A 16978-nucleotide genomic window follows, 5' to 3' on the forward strand; every position below is an offset into this window, starting at 1 on the left:
TTTATTGTCAGCACTGGTGCTCTCTGACTCCATTCTGTTTAAAGGCTTGTCAGCCTCCCAGGAGTAATTTGTTCACAAGTCTGCACTGATAGAGTATTGCTAATCAAGAGACTATAGGAGCAGGGACAGAACCCACATCTAGGATAGAGGGTCACATGGCTTTTTAGGATGACAGCAGTCTGTAGGCATGTAAGTCCAACAGCCACAGAGAAATCCCCTTGCAGATGAAAGGGACCAAGAGTATAGTGAACAAAAATGATAAAAACTAAGACCAGATAAACTTTCAAGGTTTTTTTTTTTTTCCTTTTAAAAAGAAAGCCTGCAGCTATTAGCCCATTCATATAAGAGCCTGGCCCCTGTGTACCTTACCCGTCTCACATCCTCTAATGTTCTCCATGCATCTGCAAACTCTAGCCCCTCTACATCTGTCCAGTCTCTCACCCTGTCCCTTTGTCCTTTCTCTTCCCTGCTGATAGAATTCTATTCCAAGATTCACTTCAATTTTTTTCCAAACAGGCCTTTCCTGTTCCACTGGACATGGCTAACTGCTCCATTGTTTCCCTAGTACTTGATATGTCTCTTGATTGTACAATTCAATTATATTGAAATCATTTCAGTCCATTTGTGTTTTACTATGTATTTGTGTATACATACACAATAGTTTTTTGATGCTATGTAAATAGTATCCTATTCCATCAATTGTTTCGCAACTTGCGCTTTCGTCAACATCGTTTATCCATGAACTGTGTGCTGTAGTTTATTTAACAGCCTTATAGTGTCTTTATATGACTCTGCCACATTTGTTTTCACCTGGTGGACATTAAGGTTGCATTTTTTATTGTTAAATAGCATAACACACTTGTATGCCCATTTGAGAATTTGTCTAGGGGTTATCTAAACATAGAATTGCTGGATTGTCATATGCTTCTATGGGCCCTTTTAGTAGATGGGCCCAGTTATCTTGCAGAATGATTGTTCTAGTACTCAGATCCATCAAGTCACTTTGTGAAGCAGCCTAGTGAGGGAAGAAGACGGACCTTTGGGCAGTGATCTTTAGACCCTGGGTGAGGTTTTCCTAAGTTGTTGCAAGGAATGATCTCAGACATAGTGAGATTTACTTACTGCCTTTTTACAAATTAAGATGTTTGAACTTTTTGAAACTAAATGTTTGAAGTTGGAACTTGTTGAAACTGGATTATCCTTTAGAGTTTTCCACAAACGGGTCTTTGTTGATTGCATCCTCATAATTGTTCCACATGTTCCTTTGTCCCCTGTGTTTCGTGTAAAAGCGTAGTAAAATTTAGATGTGTTGATTTTTTTCTTTTTTTAAAATAAGAAACCTTACTCAGGCAGTCTTGTGGGCCCCCGCTAAGGGCTTCCGTCAGCAGTCATTGGTTATGCCTAGATCTATTAATTCATTACATTGTAAGATGGTGATATTCTTACTGTTATTCTTTATGCATTTGTTAGCTGGAACAAACCTATAAAAGGAGCTTCCCCTCACCAACCATTTAGTTACCCTGAGACGCAGGTTGCATAGGACAGCTAAAGCAGATGTTCAATTCCTTATTGACTAATTTGAGAGTAATGAATCCATAACTCCCAGCATCGTCTAATAAGTATTTATATATTTACTTTTGATGCAACACAGCCATTTGAGCTGTGAGAAGTTGCCCATGTGCATGGCTGCTTCCTGAGTGGTGGAGAGCTGGGTGACAATATGGAGAACTGTGACTTCACATAGAAGGAACACGGACTTCAGACCTGGGCATGTCTGAGCTAATGTCTTGGCATGGCCATTTTGCAGCCATGCAAACCTTGACACATTCCTTGACCTTCTTGAGATTTTTTTCTCCCTGAGTGAGGTGAAAGGTTATAATGCCTATCTCATAGGGTTCATGTCAGAATTAAATAAGGCATCCAACCCAAGGACTAGCTCGTGTTGGAAGCCTGGGAATGCTTTTATCAATATTTTTGGGAATGTAGCTTGCCTTTCCAACATCCAAATGAAACTGGCTTGCTTAAATGTAACAGCCATTGTCCTGTGAGTCCTGAAGGGTCTGACCTCTGGAGGGGAAGTGGGTACTCTGAGATCTCTGCTGAGGTGGTGAGGTTGATGGGTGCTAAGGGCACAAATGCCTGTCTCCTTTGGTTGGCTTACAAGATTACAGACATGAAGTTTACTATATAAACTCAGAAGCATCTTTGGGGGTCTCCTGTCTGCCTCATGAGGTCTAGCTGTCCCCGGACCTTGGGTCCAGTAAAGAGATGCCTTACAAAGTCATTCAGCACACAGGGTTGTACTTAACTCCACTTCCCTGCAGGAGAAGTATATATGTGGAGTGTAGGCTGCATTACATACTTTAAACCCTAACAGAAAAACTATATTCACAACCTAAACTGGAAGTTGTAGGATTCTAAAATGGCAGGTGGCCAGAAAAGACAAGGAGTCCAAAATTCTCATTTCAAAATAGAAAAACCAAAGTTCATTTATAGTTTCATTCACTCAAATGTTTGAGTGCCTACCACATGCAGGTGCTAGAGAACCCTGCTGAAGCAGGATGGGTAGGGCATGGGAAAGGGGACATGAAGGGCCTGGGAGAGCATGTGGCAGGAGGCCCTCCCTAGCCTGTGGGGTCCGGGAAGTCCTGCCCCTCACAAGGTTGAGACCTGAGGGAAGAGGAGGAGCCAGGTAGGTGCAGGGAGCTCTGGGAAGAAAGCTGCCAGCAGAGGGGACTGTGTGTGAGAAACTTGGGTGAGGGCAGAGTGCACGTGGGTGCCACTGAGAAAGGAGGCATTCAGGACTGTTAGGTGAGGACTCCGGCAGGGCTGGGTGGATCCGGCCTGGCACATGAGTCAGGATGAGGACTGAAGACTGTTTCAGGGCAGAAGAGGCCGTTGAAGCATTTCACACAGGGAATACAACCAGGTTCACATTTCAGAAGGATGGCCCTGGCAGTCAAGTGGAGAATTGGCAGCAGGATGCAGGAGCAGGGAGACCTGTTGAGAGAACACTGAAGTTGTCCAAGAAAGAGACAATGGTGATGTGGGCCTTGGCAGTGGACAGAAGCAGGAAGAGATGCTCCACCATTTGTGACAGCATGTTGGACGTAATTAGAGAGGGCAGGAAGGTAGGCAGAGCAGGCCAGGCCTGGCCCAGGCTGAGCTGCTTCCCTAGGGAGTCATGTGACTCAGCTGAGGCACAGTAAGCTATGCTCACCTACAGGTAGGAATGGCAATAGTTTTCCTCCTGGAGGCTTGGTGGGGTATTTTTATTTTATTTTATTTTTTATCAGTATTAGTTGAGGTCAACTTCTTGACCTCTGAAGCGCTAGCTTCTAGCTGTTTGCTAGCCTTGTAAATGCATGCCAGCTGAGCATTATGGGCTTGGGGCTGTCAGGAGATGATGGTAGTTCTGTTGCTTCAATTCAGCTAGGCCCAGGTGAAAGATGGGTTGGGGTTTCAGCTTCTCTTTCAATGTCTTTATGCCTCATTGTTCCTAGACTGCTAAAAAGCTAGTGGGTATTTCTAAAGATTTTCTTTTTTTAAACTGTAGGAATGTAAACATATGAAAGGGATTAAAATGCTAACACTTTTTTTTTTTTTTACCAATACATTAGTAGTGGGATGTTTTATGGAAAGCTTATACTGATGAGACCAGTTGTGTAGCTACTGATTTTAAAAGTCATCCAGTGTTTTGAATGTCCCCGCTGCTGCATAAGAAGTGATACTGAGATGGTGACTTCCTGACTGGTCCTAGTAATGAGATGTGTCAACTGGTCCATTCCTAGGAAATACCACTTGTCGGTTGGGAATAACAATACTTGGAGATCTGATCAAAGTGGATGAAACCTGGGAAGGTTTGTTTCTCTCCCAGAAAGTTCAGAGCTAATGGGCACTACCATTGGTTTAGTGGCTAAACGATGTCAGCTGAGATCTGGCTCTAGGTCCCATGATGAATGCTATAGCTACAGCCATTGCATGTGTACTTTAGGCTGGAGGAGGAGGAAGATGGGGACAATGGGGTGCACCTCCCTGCTGGTTAATCTCTTATAAAGAGCTCACTAATAAACTCATGACTGTCACTGGCCATCCTTAGGAGTGAAGGAGGCTGGAAATTAAATTTAAGTCGAACGCAATTTTTAACTTGGTTCCTTGTCATTGCAAAAGTTGAGGGAGGGAAAGGAGATAGACCCTGTTACAAATATCCAGCCTGAAATGAGGAAAGACTTCATTTTTTGCACAACCCCTTTGTTCTTTGTTGATTCCAGGCCATCGGGAATGCCAAAACCACTCGGAATGACAACAGCAGCCGCTTTGGAAAGTACATTCAGATCGGCTTTGACAAAAGGTACCACATCATTGGGGCCAACATGAGGACCTACCTGTTGGAGAAGTCCAGAGTCGTCTTTCAGGTGAGTGAGGGACTGGGGCCTGTTGTATTTTTGCCCCTCACTTGATGCTGCCTGCCCCACTCCCCGTGCCCAAAGAGCAGCTCATCTTTTGAGCCTGGATTTGGATGTTCTTGGTCTTCTGCTTTCCTTTTGTTGATGGTATTCATTTCAAATGAAACAGAAATTTGGCCTCAAAGTCCTTTACCTTGCATTGCTTTTTGATTCAACCAACAAATTGAGGGCCTCTAATGTGTCAGACCTGTGCTAGACCCCAAAGACGCAGTCGAGAATAAAATCTGTTTCCTTGTGGATTTTCAGTCTAATGATCGGGGACTATCATATGTACAGTCTGTGATTTGAGCTTTCACATGAACCTTAGTAGATTGAAAGTGTATCTGTTTTCATATTTGGCTACTTGGCTTACTTTTCAGTGAGTGGAGTTCTCACCTCTTCCCAGGCTTGATTGCTCTCAGCTTACCTTCCATTTCCTCCTGCCAACTGGGCCGTGCCTCTAGGTGACTGCCCTCCCCTGGCAGCACGCGGTTCAGCTCACAACCCCATCCACAGCCCTCTTGCAGCTCCCTTTTGTCCTCATCACTGAACCAAAGTGACAGTGCATGTCCTGAGGCTGGCACGCTGCTCCCCTGGGTGAAGTGGCTTCCTGGTGCTCACATTTTGGCTACCTTCAGAGGAGACATTGGAAGGCTTCAGAATCCGATCCCTTCAGCTGTTTGTCTTAGCTTCATGCTGATTTTTAGCAAACACCTAATGAATTCAAACAAGCTCTCCTCTCCCCTTTTTGCCTGGCTGTCCTTGGTACCTCCTGGTTGGTTTCCCAGCCCCACATTCTCACTTCTGTAGTGCAGGGGCTGGCCTCTGCTGAGTGCAGTCCAGGGTGCTCTGCAGCCTCTCCCTGGCACCCCTTCCTGAGCTTTCCTTTTGCTCACCACCGTCACTTGGCCAATTTAAGCCATTCTGGCTTCAAGTGTCCACCAGAAGTCCCTTCTCAGTTGTGGACCTTTCCTGACTGCTCTGACTCAGTGGGCCAGCACAACTTTCACTAAGCTCCAAGCTTCCCAGAGGAGAAAGTTTACAGCAAGGAAATTATAAGCCCTGGAGCATTAGTCAAGCAGCACAGAAGACTACATATCTGCTGATTGACTGACTCTCCATTTGCGGAATAACAATGATGTCTTGTACAGAAGGAAAAAGAAAATGCATGCTTTTGTGTAAGTCAAGAGGTAAAACTCATCAGTTTAGGAGAACCCATAGCACATGGAAAATCTGGCAGTGGGACTTGAAGGTGGAAGGCTATGGAAAACCTAGAAGGTGGTGCGTTCAGTTCCACCACCTGGAGCATCTGGGCTCAGAATAGATGAGAGGGTGATCTTGGAGTTTTGGCCTTAAAACTCATTCACCTTTTCCTCCTCCAGGCAGATGATGAGAGGAATTACCACATCTTCTACCAGCTCTGTGCTGCCGCCAGTCTCCCAGAATTTAAAGAGCTTGCACTAAGTAAGTCAGCAGGTGTATGCTGTGCTCAGGGTGGGCGACAACCACTGGAACAGCGTAGAGGCTCTGCGGGGGCCTGGATGCTCTGCTCAGAGTCCTCTGATACGGGTTCCTGTCTGAGCTCTGTCCTGAGACAGAGTTGTTTGTTCTTTGTCGATTCCAGGCCATCTGGAATGCCCAAACCACTCGGAATGACTCCCTTAAACCTTTCAGAACCTCCCCACCCAATTAGACTGGATACAATCAATACTATTTTACTATCTTCAGCAGAAATCGTGTGAAGGAATAAGAGGCAGGGTTGGCAGCATGTTTTGCATGGCATGAAAGACTCTGCATGTGTCATTATTTTGAAATGTGGTTTTACTCTAGGCATCATGAGATGTGTGTGCCTTCCATAAAGATGTAGATTTGGATGATGCAGATCATTTGCTCAGGGCTAACATGTTTTAGGATTAAGTTTTAGGATTGAAACACAGGGAAGGGTGAGGATAAAGTGGAGATGGATATAAGCCAGGTGTGGTGGGCACACCTATGATCCCAGCTACTGGGGAGGCTGAGGCAAGAGGATCCCAAGTCTGATGCCAGCCTGGGCCACTTGGATACTATCTCAAGATTAAAAACACAAAGGGCTGAGGGTGCAGCTTAGGGGTAGCTTGCCTAGCACACTTGAGGTCTTGGGTTTAATCCCCAGTACTGCTAGGGGATGGGGAGTGAGAAAAAGACAATGGGAATGGCTCTAGTCATAAGGCAGAGGCAGGGGTATTGCCACAGATTTATTGGGGGGGGGGCTCAGATGAATGAGACAGTGCTGCCGCGTGGTCTGATCCCATTTAAGCAGGCCCGGAAGCTTCTGGAACCCCTGCTTTGGAGCACTGGAGGGATAATGGAGTGACTAACAAAAGTGACCGCTCTACTGGAGCCAATGCATGAGTCCCCAAATGTCACCATCAGATGGATGGGTCCATCCTTGGCTTCCACTGATGAATGTATTGGCAAGTTTCATTTGCTTTGAGTTGGCTGACGTGGAGCTAGAGTAGTGGAGGTGTTTTAGTCATATTTCCCCCCTGCTGTGGCTAAAAGACCTGAGAAGCACAATTACAGAGGAGAAATGTTTATTTGGGCCTCACCGTTTCAGAGGTCTCTATCCATAAACGGCAGGCTCCATTCCTTGGAGCTCAGGGTGAGGCTGAACATCATGGAGGAAGTGTGGCAGAGGGAAGCAGCTCACATGATAATGAGGAAGCACTCCACTTGCTGGACACAAATACATACCCCAAAGCTGTGCCCCCAATTCCCACCTCCTCCAGACACACCCTATCTGCCTTCAGTTAATCTCTATCGGGATTAATTCACTGATTGGGTTAAGACTCACAACCCAATTATTTCTCCTCCAAACCTTCTTGCATTCTCACAAGTGACCCTGAGGAGGACACCTCACATCCAAACCATAACAGGTGAGTAGCTTTAGTTCTTGATTCTGTACCACATACCATCTCTCCTTGGACCTAGAGCCTCTACCCGCACTCCTCTGGTCTGGGGAGCATTGTGTATCATGGGATATTGACCTATTCTGTAGCTAAGTCCTTGGAGCCCATGTGTGGGATAAGGGCGGGCCCAGGGCTCAGCAGTATCCCGTCCCTGGCCTGCTGTCTGTACTTCAGGAGCTTGTGGGGAAAGTGAAGCACTATCGGATGATGTGAAGAGCTGGGTGTCTAGGAAGAGGCTGGTTGGTCTCCACAGCTGTGAGAACAAGACTAATGAGACTTTGCAATCTCTGATCCTAATCCAAGCCATCCTAAGGATCTAGCACCAGACCCATCTGTGCTCCCGGTTGCTAAAATCTATCCAAAGGCTCCAATATTGGTTTGCTCTCTCAACTCTGCTTCTTATAAATTCTTGTAGCACTTGCATGTGTCGTGCAACTTAGCATCCATTCATCAAACTACTCGGGCCATGTTAGATGCTGGTGACGTAATATTAAACAGTTGTGGGTCCTACTTTCACTTAGCTTGTCAATTACAATACCAGGTAGTGAGGGCTATGCTGCAGGAAGCATAGTTGGGGCAGGCCAAATTTCCCTGTGAAGCCATGTTTTAGAACCTAGGGAGGAAGCTGTAGTGACATCCACTGTGTTGGTTTGTCCTTTAATTCTTCACAAGTTTGATTCTCCCGGGGATATTATCACCTCTCAGAGGACAAGGAGAATGCATTGCCTTTCAAGCAGGGTGGTGCTGAGCAGTCCTTGTATGAGCACTGCCCTGACCTGCCACCTTTAGGCTCTGGTGGCAGCTCAGTCACAAGTGGCCAGGTAGGCATTCACACTGTGGCTACTGCCATTGTCTTTTTCCTTCCCAGAATGGGGCAAGAGCCCAGAAGAGCTTTTCAAGGCCAGTCTGCAAGACATGAGGTATATTTTCCCCTCTGGTCAATTTTATAATGAATAAATACTGACATGATCCACGTGATATTATTGGGACCATTTTGGTCACAAATGTAACTTGAATAGGAAAGAAATCATTCTAAAAAAATATTTCACTTACATGATTTATACTTGAGCTTAAAATGGCTTTTCCTTGTATATCTGTGCAATGTGCAGATTCCTTGGGTTCCCAACTGAGACACTTGAAAACTGCCCAGTCTCTTGCATCATGGAGTGAAAGTACAATGAAGTACAATGATTTTTTTAGAAGTACAATGATAGTGAATAAATGACAGTAAATCTCGTACAGGTGTGAAGGACCCATTTTCCCTTGAGTTCATCCTTCAGATGTTTAAGAAATAATTTCCTTTTCTTGGTTACTTCTGTAAGTGTACTGATGCAGTTTTATTAATAACGTCTTCAGCCTTGCACAGGTCAAAACCTTGCATCCCATTTGCAGTGCAAGCTGGTGGCCTTGGCCTTGAAAGGCTTGATTAATTTCTACTTTGTGGTGTGCCCACTACCTGGTCCAACGTCTGCGTATTGAGCCAGTTAATAGATCTGAGGTATGTTTCTCCTTGGTGATTCTTCTTAAAGAGACCAGAGGATAAGAGAAGGTGCTGGCTTCAGGGTCCTGAAAGGAGAGCTAAGATCCAGGCAGGCTGGGAAGACTGCCTCTTGTTTGGATGGTTCTTAATGAGAGGCTCTAGAGCATGATCTTCAGAGGCTACAACAGACCTTAAAGCTGAGGGAGAGGAGACAGTCGCTCAGTTTGGATTCAGAGAATGCCAGTAGTCCCTGCAGCTGTAAGCCTAACTCTGAATAAGTTACCCAGCTGGGCCTGAGTTTGGGAACCGGGAGCAGGCAGGACCCGTGGGTGTTCTGTCTTAGAACATCAGGCAGCAAGGCCCTGGGTGTTGACAATGAAGGGTCTTGGGAAAAGGTGCTGAAAATGCATTCTCTCCAATACGAAAGTGGAGTCGGGTGACTATGTTCAGCTGACACTTGATAATGACCGCTTTAATTAGTGGTTTTGTTGCTGTGACCAAAAGACCCAGTAAGAGCAACTGAGAGGAGGAAAAGCTTATTTTGGCTCGGTTTTCAGCAATTCAGTCTGTGATCGGCCAATTCCATAACTGTGGGCCCAAGATGAGGCAGAACTTTATAGCTGAAGAGTGTTATGGAGGAAGCAGCTAAGGATATGGCCACCAGGAAACGGCTCCACTCATGACAAAACATAAACCCCTAAGATATATCCCCAGTGACCCATATCCAGCCACGCCCTACCTGCCTACAGTTACTGCCCAGTTAATCCATGGCAGATTAACCCTCTGATTAGGTTGTGCCTCTCTTACTGTCCAGTTAATCCATGGCAGATTAACCCTCTGATTAGGTTGTTCCTCTCATAATCAAATAATTTCATCGCTGAACATTTTGCATTGTCTCATAGGAGCTTTTGAAGCTTACCTCACAGCTAAACCATAACAATGAGTTGGGTTGTGTTCGTGACAATCATAGAATGACAAAGATAAATGATCATTTCTTTTTCTTTTAAATATTTACTTTTTAGTTTTAGGTAGACACAATATCTTTATGTGGTGCTGAGGATTAAACCCAGTGCTTTATGCATGCTAGGCGAGCACTCTACCATTGAGCCACAACCCCAGTCCAGAAAAATGATCATTTCTACAATTGGGTAATCAGTTAATGGGCTCCCAGGCCCGGACAATCTCTGGAGAGAGTGTGCAGCCCTTAAAGCCCTATGTTCTTCTGTTTGCTTATCTGCAATGGTGGGAGTTAAAGTGGTTTTCAGGTAGGCCCTGCAGAAATCATCAGATGAAACATCTTGAAGAGTGAATACAAAGGGGAAGAAAGAATTGATTTAGAAAGCCTTGGAAACTGCCATGCCAGAGCTCCCAGAGTGGTTAGCTGTGAAAAAGAACTATGCTGATTTCAGCAAAGAGAATTCTTAAAAATTCGCTTCTTCTGAAGCTGTGAGGAAGAGCTGTTATCCTTCCTCCTCCAGTTCAAACGCCTTGGACTGAATCATCAGTGTGTTAAGTTACTCCTCCAGAAAGCTGTCTCTCCTGCCTTACCACTGCAACACAACTCTGTTCATCCCTGTAGGCAGTGGAGCTTGATGGTTACAGCTCAGGTTGTGTTGTCAAACTGGGGTTTAGGGCTGAGTTCTGCTCTCTAGCTGAGCTTGGCAGTGTTTGCTTAATGGACCAAAGGAGTTTTTAAAGTTTACTGTGGCTTAGAACAGAGGGTGCTCTCTAGGAACATGAGGGAATGGGGTGAGACAAGAAAGGTAGGTAGGGACCACTGATGGCATGGACAGAAGGAAGAGTTGATCAGGGACAGGAAACTGAAGTGTGTGTTTGGAAGGACATGAGCAGAAGCAAGGAGTTGGGTTTAGTCTTTTGCAACAGTCCCCAGACAACAGATGCTGAAGGTCAGACCCAGGACAATGGCAGTCTGCAGAGAGGAAAATTCTGTAGAAGTTCTTGGGGGATAAATCAGAAGGACGAGGTGTTGCAGGAGAAGCACGCTCAGCTGATGAGTGTTCAACCGTGCATGCTTGGGTCAAGGGAAAAGAATCGAACTGGGGTTTTCAGGGAGGTGGAAAACCAGCCCATGTACAGATTGGGCATCCTGTCAGAATCAGACATTATGTACTCAGAACATGAAGTACCAGGCAGAGTGACACCACACAGGGTACTTTATGAAAGGCAAGTGATTTTTGAGGGTAAGTTTGATAGCAAGCAGTTGTTACTCTAAATGACTTCCGTGGCCAGTTCCCTTATTTAAGCTGCTTTTACCATCCTACTTGTAGTGCAGGTCTTACCCGAGGCTTGTTGCATTTTTGTCCCCCGCTAAGCTTGGCTGAGACTCGTAAGACAACACGGACCCCTCTTTACCCGCTGTTCCAAGGCTTCCTCAGAGGCCTGACACAGCGTTAAGCTGGGGAATGAGAACAAACCCCTGAGGACCTCGGCCTGCACTTGCTCAAGTGCCTGCTGACCTTGCCCAACAAATGAACAGGAAAACCAGGTCACCTGACGCACATCACAGCCCCTCGTGTTAAATGAAGTGTTCAAGCAAAGATTATCTAGGGTCATGGAAGTCTGTGACCTAGGAGGTGATTCTAACTATGCATTTTACTTACATATTTCAGGTCTGTCTTAAAAATAAATCTGGGCAAGATCCCATTAAGCTGAACTTTGCATAATCTATCTTTTGTATTAACATGTTTTTCCCGCACCAGTTTTATATAAATACGGTAGCACATTCTGGCAGAGTAATGTAATTTTTGTTTATTATTCAGTTTTCTCTGATTTGCCATTATGGATGAAGAATACTTCAAAGGGTTTCACAACTGGCTGGAACTAAAATTTGGTCTGGAATAGCATGCTTGGGAAATAGAACTCCTTGTGGGTCATGATCTGCAGGTGACTCAGGGTGAAGGTCTCTGCAGTGTTTGACACTTGACTTCCTTGCCTCCACAGCATGTGCAGAGGACTTTTTCTATACATCCCAGGGGGGAGACACAGCCATTGAGGGTGTAGATGACGCAGAGGACTTTGAGAAGACTCGGCAAGCCTTCACACTTCTCGGTAAGGAGCTTCCAGTGTGAGAAATGGGCCTGGAGGGTGATCATATGGAGGGGTGGCACCGTGGTGTCCACATGCCTTTCCAGTCTTCATGAGCTAACACGGGGGAAGCCTTCATGCCCTTGGTAAATGGCATCTCACCCTTTCTCATCCCAACCCTTGGGTTCCAAAGCTTAAAATTTGGAGCTTTGTTGGCTTACCTCTAAAACAAAACCAAAAAAAATTGAGCTGGACAGGTGGGCACAGTGGTGCATGCCTGTAATCCCATTTCCTTGGGAAGCAGAATGATTGCAAGGCCAAGACCAGTAATTTAACGGAACCCTCAGCAACTTAACAAGTATACCCCTTGTCTTAAAAAGAACTAGGATCTACTCAGTGCTAAGGCACTGAGGGTTCAGTCCCCAGTACTAAAAGAAAAGGTTTTGAGCCAGGTGCAGTGGTACCCACCTGTAATTCTAGCTAGTCAGGAAGATGAGGTAGAATCACAAGTTCAAGGCTAACCTGGGTTACATATAGATACCCTGTCTCAAAAATTAAATGGGGTGGGGATGTAGCTCAGTGATAGACTGCCCCTGTGGGCAATCTCCCTGTCCCCCTGCCTCTAAGAAGAAAAAAAGCAAGGTTTTGAAAATCTCTTCCAGGCACTATGATCTATCCTGCTTCACTCGCTGGGCCATTGACACCAACAAAGGAAAGCTCAGTGTGGCCGTGCCTTCTGTGCAGTGTCTGGGTTCAGAGGCAGTGTGTTCTAGCAGGAAGAACACTGGGCCAAATTACCTGTGTGCCACAGTCACGGAATCGGAGCTGGAAGCAGACTGTAAAAGCCTGGATGCTCTGTCCCACCTGCAGTGTTGGTTTTGTTACCTGTTTCCATAGAGACCTTAGCAGTGGGATTCTCAAGGCAAGAAGTTCTGTCTGTCCTTCAGGGACAGAAAGGGACAGTAGAGCTAGAAGAGGTTGCAGCTCCACTCTTTGAAGAACCCCAGGTAGCAAGGTGGAAGGTGAGCCTTTCTTAATTGGGAAATGGACATGCTCAATTCCTGGGACCTGCAGCCACAAAAAGGAAAGCCTGAGAATTCAGCCCCAAACCAGCATGTGACTCAGCATGGCCCCATGTCGTTCCCAGCCCCTTCCTTGATAGAGAATTCAGCTTCTGAGCCTCGTGACTAACTCAGTGCAGTCTGTTGTGTTCTGTAGTGGTTGTCAGGGAAGTTTCATTCAGTAGCAAAACAAGGCATGGCCTCATCCCTATGTAGGGAGGAAACCAGGCCCTTGAGTGCTGAAATCCCCATGTCGGACACATCTCAGTGTAACTAGCCCATATAATAGTTCATGGGTACAAGGACAAACCGTACCGGGAGATAGAAATCACACTGGTTATTCCAATGGAGAAAAATGAACATGAACATTTGTTGGCTAGAGCAGCAGAGGGTTAACAACTATGAAGAGATAAAAGAGGACTTTAAGGGTCCAGAAGTAGTAGGTACAGAGGCTATGGCTAGGGCAAGGAGAGGCATCCAGTGTGGGAATTATTGAGTAGAGGAGCCCTGAGCCTTGGCTGAGCTTTAGATGACATCTAAGATTTTGGTGAAGAAACTTGCCGGAGGGTGGAGGCCAGCCGTCTCCACAAGCCAGGGCACTTGTCCTGGAGTGGGGTGGGGCCTGGCCTACTGAGGAGCTTTTAATGCAGGGTTGAATATTGAGGGAGGCACAGTGGGAGCTCAGCAGGGAGGTTGCCAGGCACCAGATGACAGTCATAACTAGGGAGGACCAGAAAGGGGGAGGGAGATGCCTCCCTGCTGCATGGCCTCATGTATCACTGTGGTGCTCTGTGGAGCACGCCTGGCCTTCCTTCAGCAGGCACAGGACGGCAGCCCCAGTGTCAGCAGGGCAAGGAGGGAGGATATGAAGCTAAGAGAACATACCGAGAGGCACCCACTACTGCCACAGCATCACATGCCTTTTTCTCTAGGGCTGGGGGGTTTGGAGGACACTTGACCACTTGATGTGAGAAAGGATTTATTTTTTTGTGTGGGGACAGAACATGTGTCGGGGCCTTGCATATGCCGGGCAGTGCTTTGCTACTGAATTACACTTCCAGCCCAAGCAGGCTGCATTCTGCCAGTTGGACAGACAGGAGAAGGCCTCTAGCAATTGGTCCTCTGTAGTGTGAATGCAAGCAGTGGACAGGAGCTGGTAGGAGTGGGTGAGTCCTTCCAAGGCTCTAAGATGGATACTTTAATCTCAAAGCAGATAGTGCTTGTGAAATTATTTTCATAAGAGTATTAATACTCTAAAAATGTGTCTGTCCCCCACCTTTTTAATTCCAGAGGTTGGCACGCTTTTTCTTAAGAAAAAGCCAGGTGGTTTTTGTTGTACCTCCTTCTTTGCTGTGGTAACACAGAAACAGACACAGATAAAATGTGAATGGGTGTGGCTATGTTCTAATAAAACTTTATAAAGAGAGACCATGGGCCACAGCTTCTCACAGTGAGATTCTGCTTATTTAGAGTATCCCATACTAAGAAGAGACTTTTTTGTCTGTACACTTTGCCTAGTTCATGTTTGGGTTGTCCACTTCACAGATTATCTGGGAGAATTTGTAATTGTAGCTTGACATGGCTGTGTATCCTGTTTATATAGGTATTACTGACTTCGTTTTTTTTTTAGCTTAAGTATTGCCTGAAGATAAGTAGCTGCAGCTAGAGAGGCATGTGAGGCAATAACTATTACTTCCTAAACCCAGTGGTAGGTTTACAGATATCTTCATTATCTTTCTGTTGTCTTTCCTTATAAATCTGAAATATATTGTAATTTAAGGAGATATGATAATGGCTTCAAGCTAAACATAAATTTTAAGAGATTATCCATGCCTTTGACAATTCACTTGGGTAAATAACAAATTTGACAGTCCTCTCTGCTGCCACAATTGTTCTGGGCTAGGCGTGCATGTCTGTCACTGAGGGCATACGTAGCATGGAGAACAACCATCCCCATCTGAGCTGGCCGTGAGCCAGCTGGCTGGGCAGCCCCTGGAACAGCCACCTTAGGGACTGTTTCTACTCTTCTTTCCCCATTGGCACAGCGGATGTGTCACAGATGTTTGCAGGATATTATGTTGAAGGAGAAATGACTGCAGATAAATGACCATTCTTATTAAACTCATAAAAAATGTCCATAAGGTGCTTGGTTGAAATGAAGTCCAAAATGAGTCTGTGTGATTGCTGCCTCTCGTACGCTCTTGGAGAAGTAAAAATAGTGGCATGACCCATCTGGTCTACTTGGGACAATCGAAGTTGAATATTTTCCTTTCAGTCCAGCAGCCCTTTTGCCCTCTGTGCTGTTACTGTGAGTGGTAATTACATGGTGCACAGCCTGGTCATTTTAGGAGTCATTGGCCCAGGATGGAAAAAATCAACCCTTATTTTTTTTTTTTTAAGTCCTTAAAAAGGGTAAAATGTCCTTTGTATCATAGCATGGATATTGAGTGTCATTCACTTTTTTTCTTGCAGGAGTGAGAGAGTCCCATCAGATAAGCATTTTTAAGATAATTGCTTCTATCCTGCACCTGGGAAGTGTGGCGATTCAGGCTGAGCGGGATGGTGATTCCTGTAGCATATCAGTAAGTCGCACCCCAGCACCAGAGATAAAATGGACACAATTTATTCCTACAGTTCGATATGACTGAAATGTGTTTCTGCACTTAGAGGGCACCCCTAGGTTATTCATTCTTAACAGGAATGATTTCTGTTGACTTACTGATAATTTTTTTTTAAAAGAACCAATCCATTTCAAATCAGCTACTATCAAATGTCTATCAGCGAGGGCAAGGAATTTAGTGGCTCTTCAATAAATTCTTTTTGATGGGTTGATTTACCAACTCTGAGGCACATGGGATTCCACAGCATGTCATCAATCTATGGAGTACTTTCTGGGCTCCAGACTGAGCTTGCTACAACAAGGAAATGAGAGTATTGGGTCCCATACTTGGTGACTGCCTCAAAGGAAGTTACAGTCTATCTGAAAATACAGGACAGGGGACCTTACTGGCCAGGATTATGCCAGTATAAGGCAGACTTTGCAGGACTTCCACAGATGTCTCAAATCTGCAATACTCCACAAAGGCTCATGATAAGGTTCTTGCCCTGGTGCCCAATGTAGTGGCTGATAACGCGGTAGATACATTGTCTACGTGGGTGGTGGAGCAGTTCCCAGTGTGGTGGTACAGACGGCAACTGTTGTGTCCTGTCTGGAATTTAGTGATGAGGGCCTAGGCTAAAACTGGTGCTCTGACTTTGAGTAGATGAATCTGCACCCATTTCTACCTATTTTGTGCCTATTTATGACTAGGTCCTAGAGAGATACAAAGTGTGAGTCTTATTTCCAAGGACATAGGATTTAAATAACGCAATGCTGGGGAAAGACAAAAGGTGCCACGGCCACTCTCAAGGTGCTGCTTTTTCCATTGAGTGGACATTCACTAACCTCTTGTAGATATGGGGTTTAGGGTTATCAGAAGATCAAACTGGCCCTACCTAGGTCGAGAAGGTCCCTGGGTCTATTTCCATCCTCACCACAGACTCTGGAGCCCCCACTTGGGCCTGTGGAAAAGGAAGGAATGTTGGGGCTGACCGTATCAGGTGAGCCAGAACAGTTTCTGACCCCTGTTATTTATGTGCCTATTTGTATGCACATGGGGGTACCCTGGGGCTAGCACAGTGATGCTAGGAGAGAAACGGGTGCCTGACGGGTGGTGGGTGAGTCTCTAGTGTAGGCCAGACCCTCCCGAAACTGAGTCCATAGCGCCATTGAATATAGTTCAATGAAGTCTTTCTCTTAACGAGAAAGGCATAGAGGATCTGTGCCTCCCCTACGCACATACCCCAGCAAATGCCCCACAGATTCTTAAGACAAAGGCATACTCTGTTTTGTGTCAGGGACAGGTAATATTAGGAATCTTAGCATTAACAAGCTCCTGGTTTAGGCTGGTAAGATGCAAGAAATATGACAAAGTTTCCCTGAGCCTCCAGCCCACTGAA

At 45.6% G+C, this 16978-nt stretch overlaps 1 protein-coding gene across 6 annotated transcripts in view; it reads left to right on the plus strand.

The window, feature by feature from the left end:
- The window catches only part of Myo5b (myosin VB), a 302556-nt gene that overhangs the window by 164131 nt on the left and 121447 nt on the right, over positions 1–16978 (plus strand). For 5 of the 6 annotated variants that reach the window (XM_048806229.1, XM_048806230.1, XM_015482386.2 and 2 more), the window contains 4 exons: positions 4272–4415; positions 5828–5909; positions 11835–11942; positions 15452–15561. In XM_048806229.1, coding sequence (XP_048662186.1) covers positions 4272–4415; positions 5828–5909; positions 11835–11942; positions 15452–15561 — 444 coding nt within the window. Of the gene's footprint in view, positions 1–4271; positions 4416–5827; positions 5910–11834; positions 11943–15451; positions 15562–16978 lie in introns of those variants that run through there. The other variant, XM_048806233.1, reaches the window with a different exon arrangement.

Source organism: Marmota marmota, unplaced genomic scaffold (genome assembly GCF_001458135.2).
Source record: "Marmota marmota marmota unplaced genomic scaffold, marMar, whole genome shotgun sequence".
NCBI classification, from domain to species: domain Eukaryota; kingdom Metazoa; phylum Chordata; class Mammalia; order Rodentia; family Sciuridae; genus Marmota; species Marmota marmota.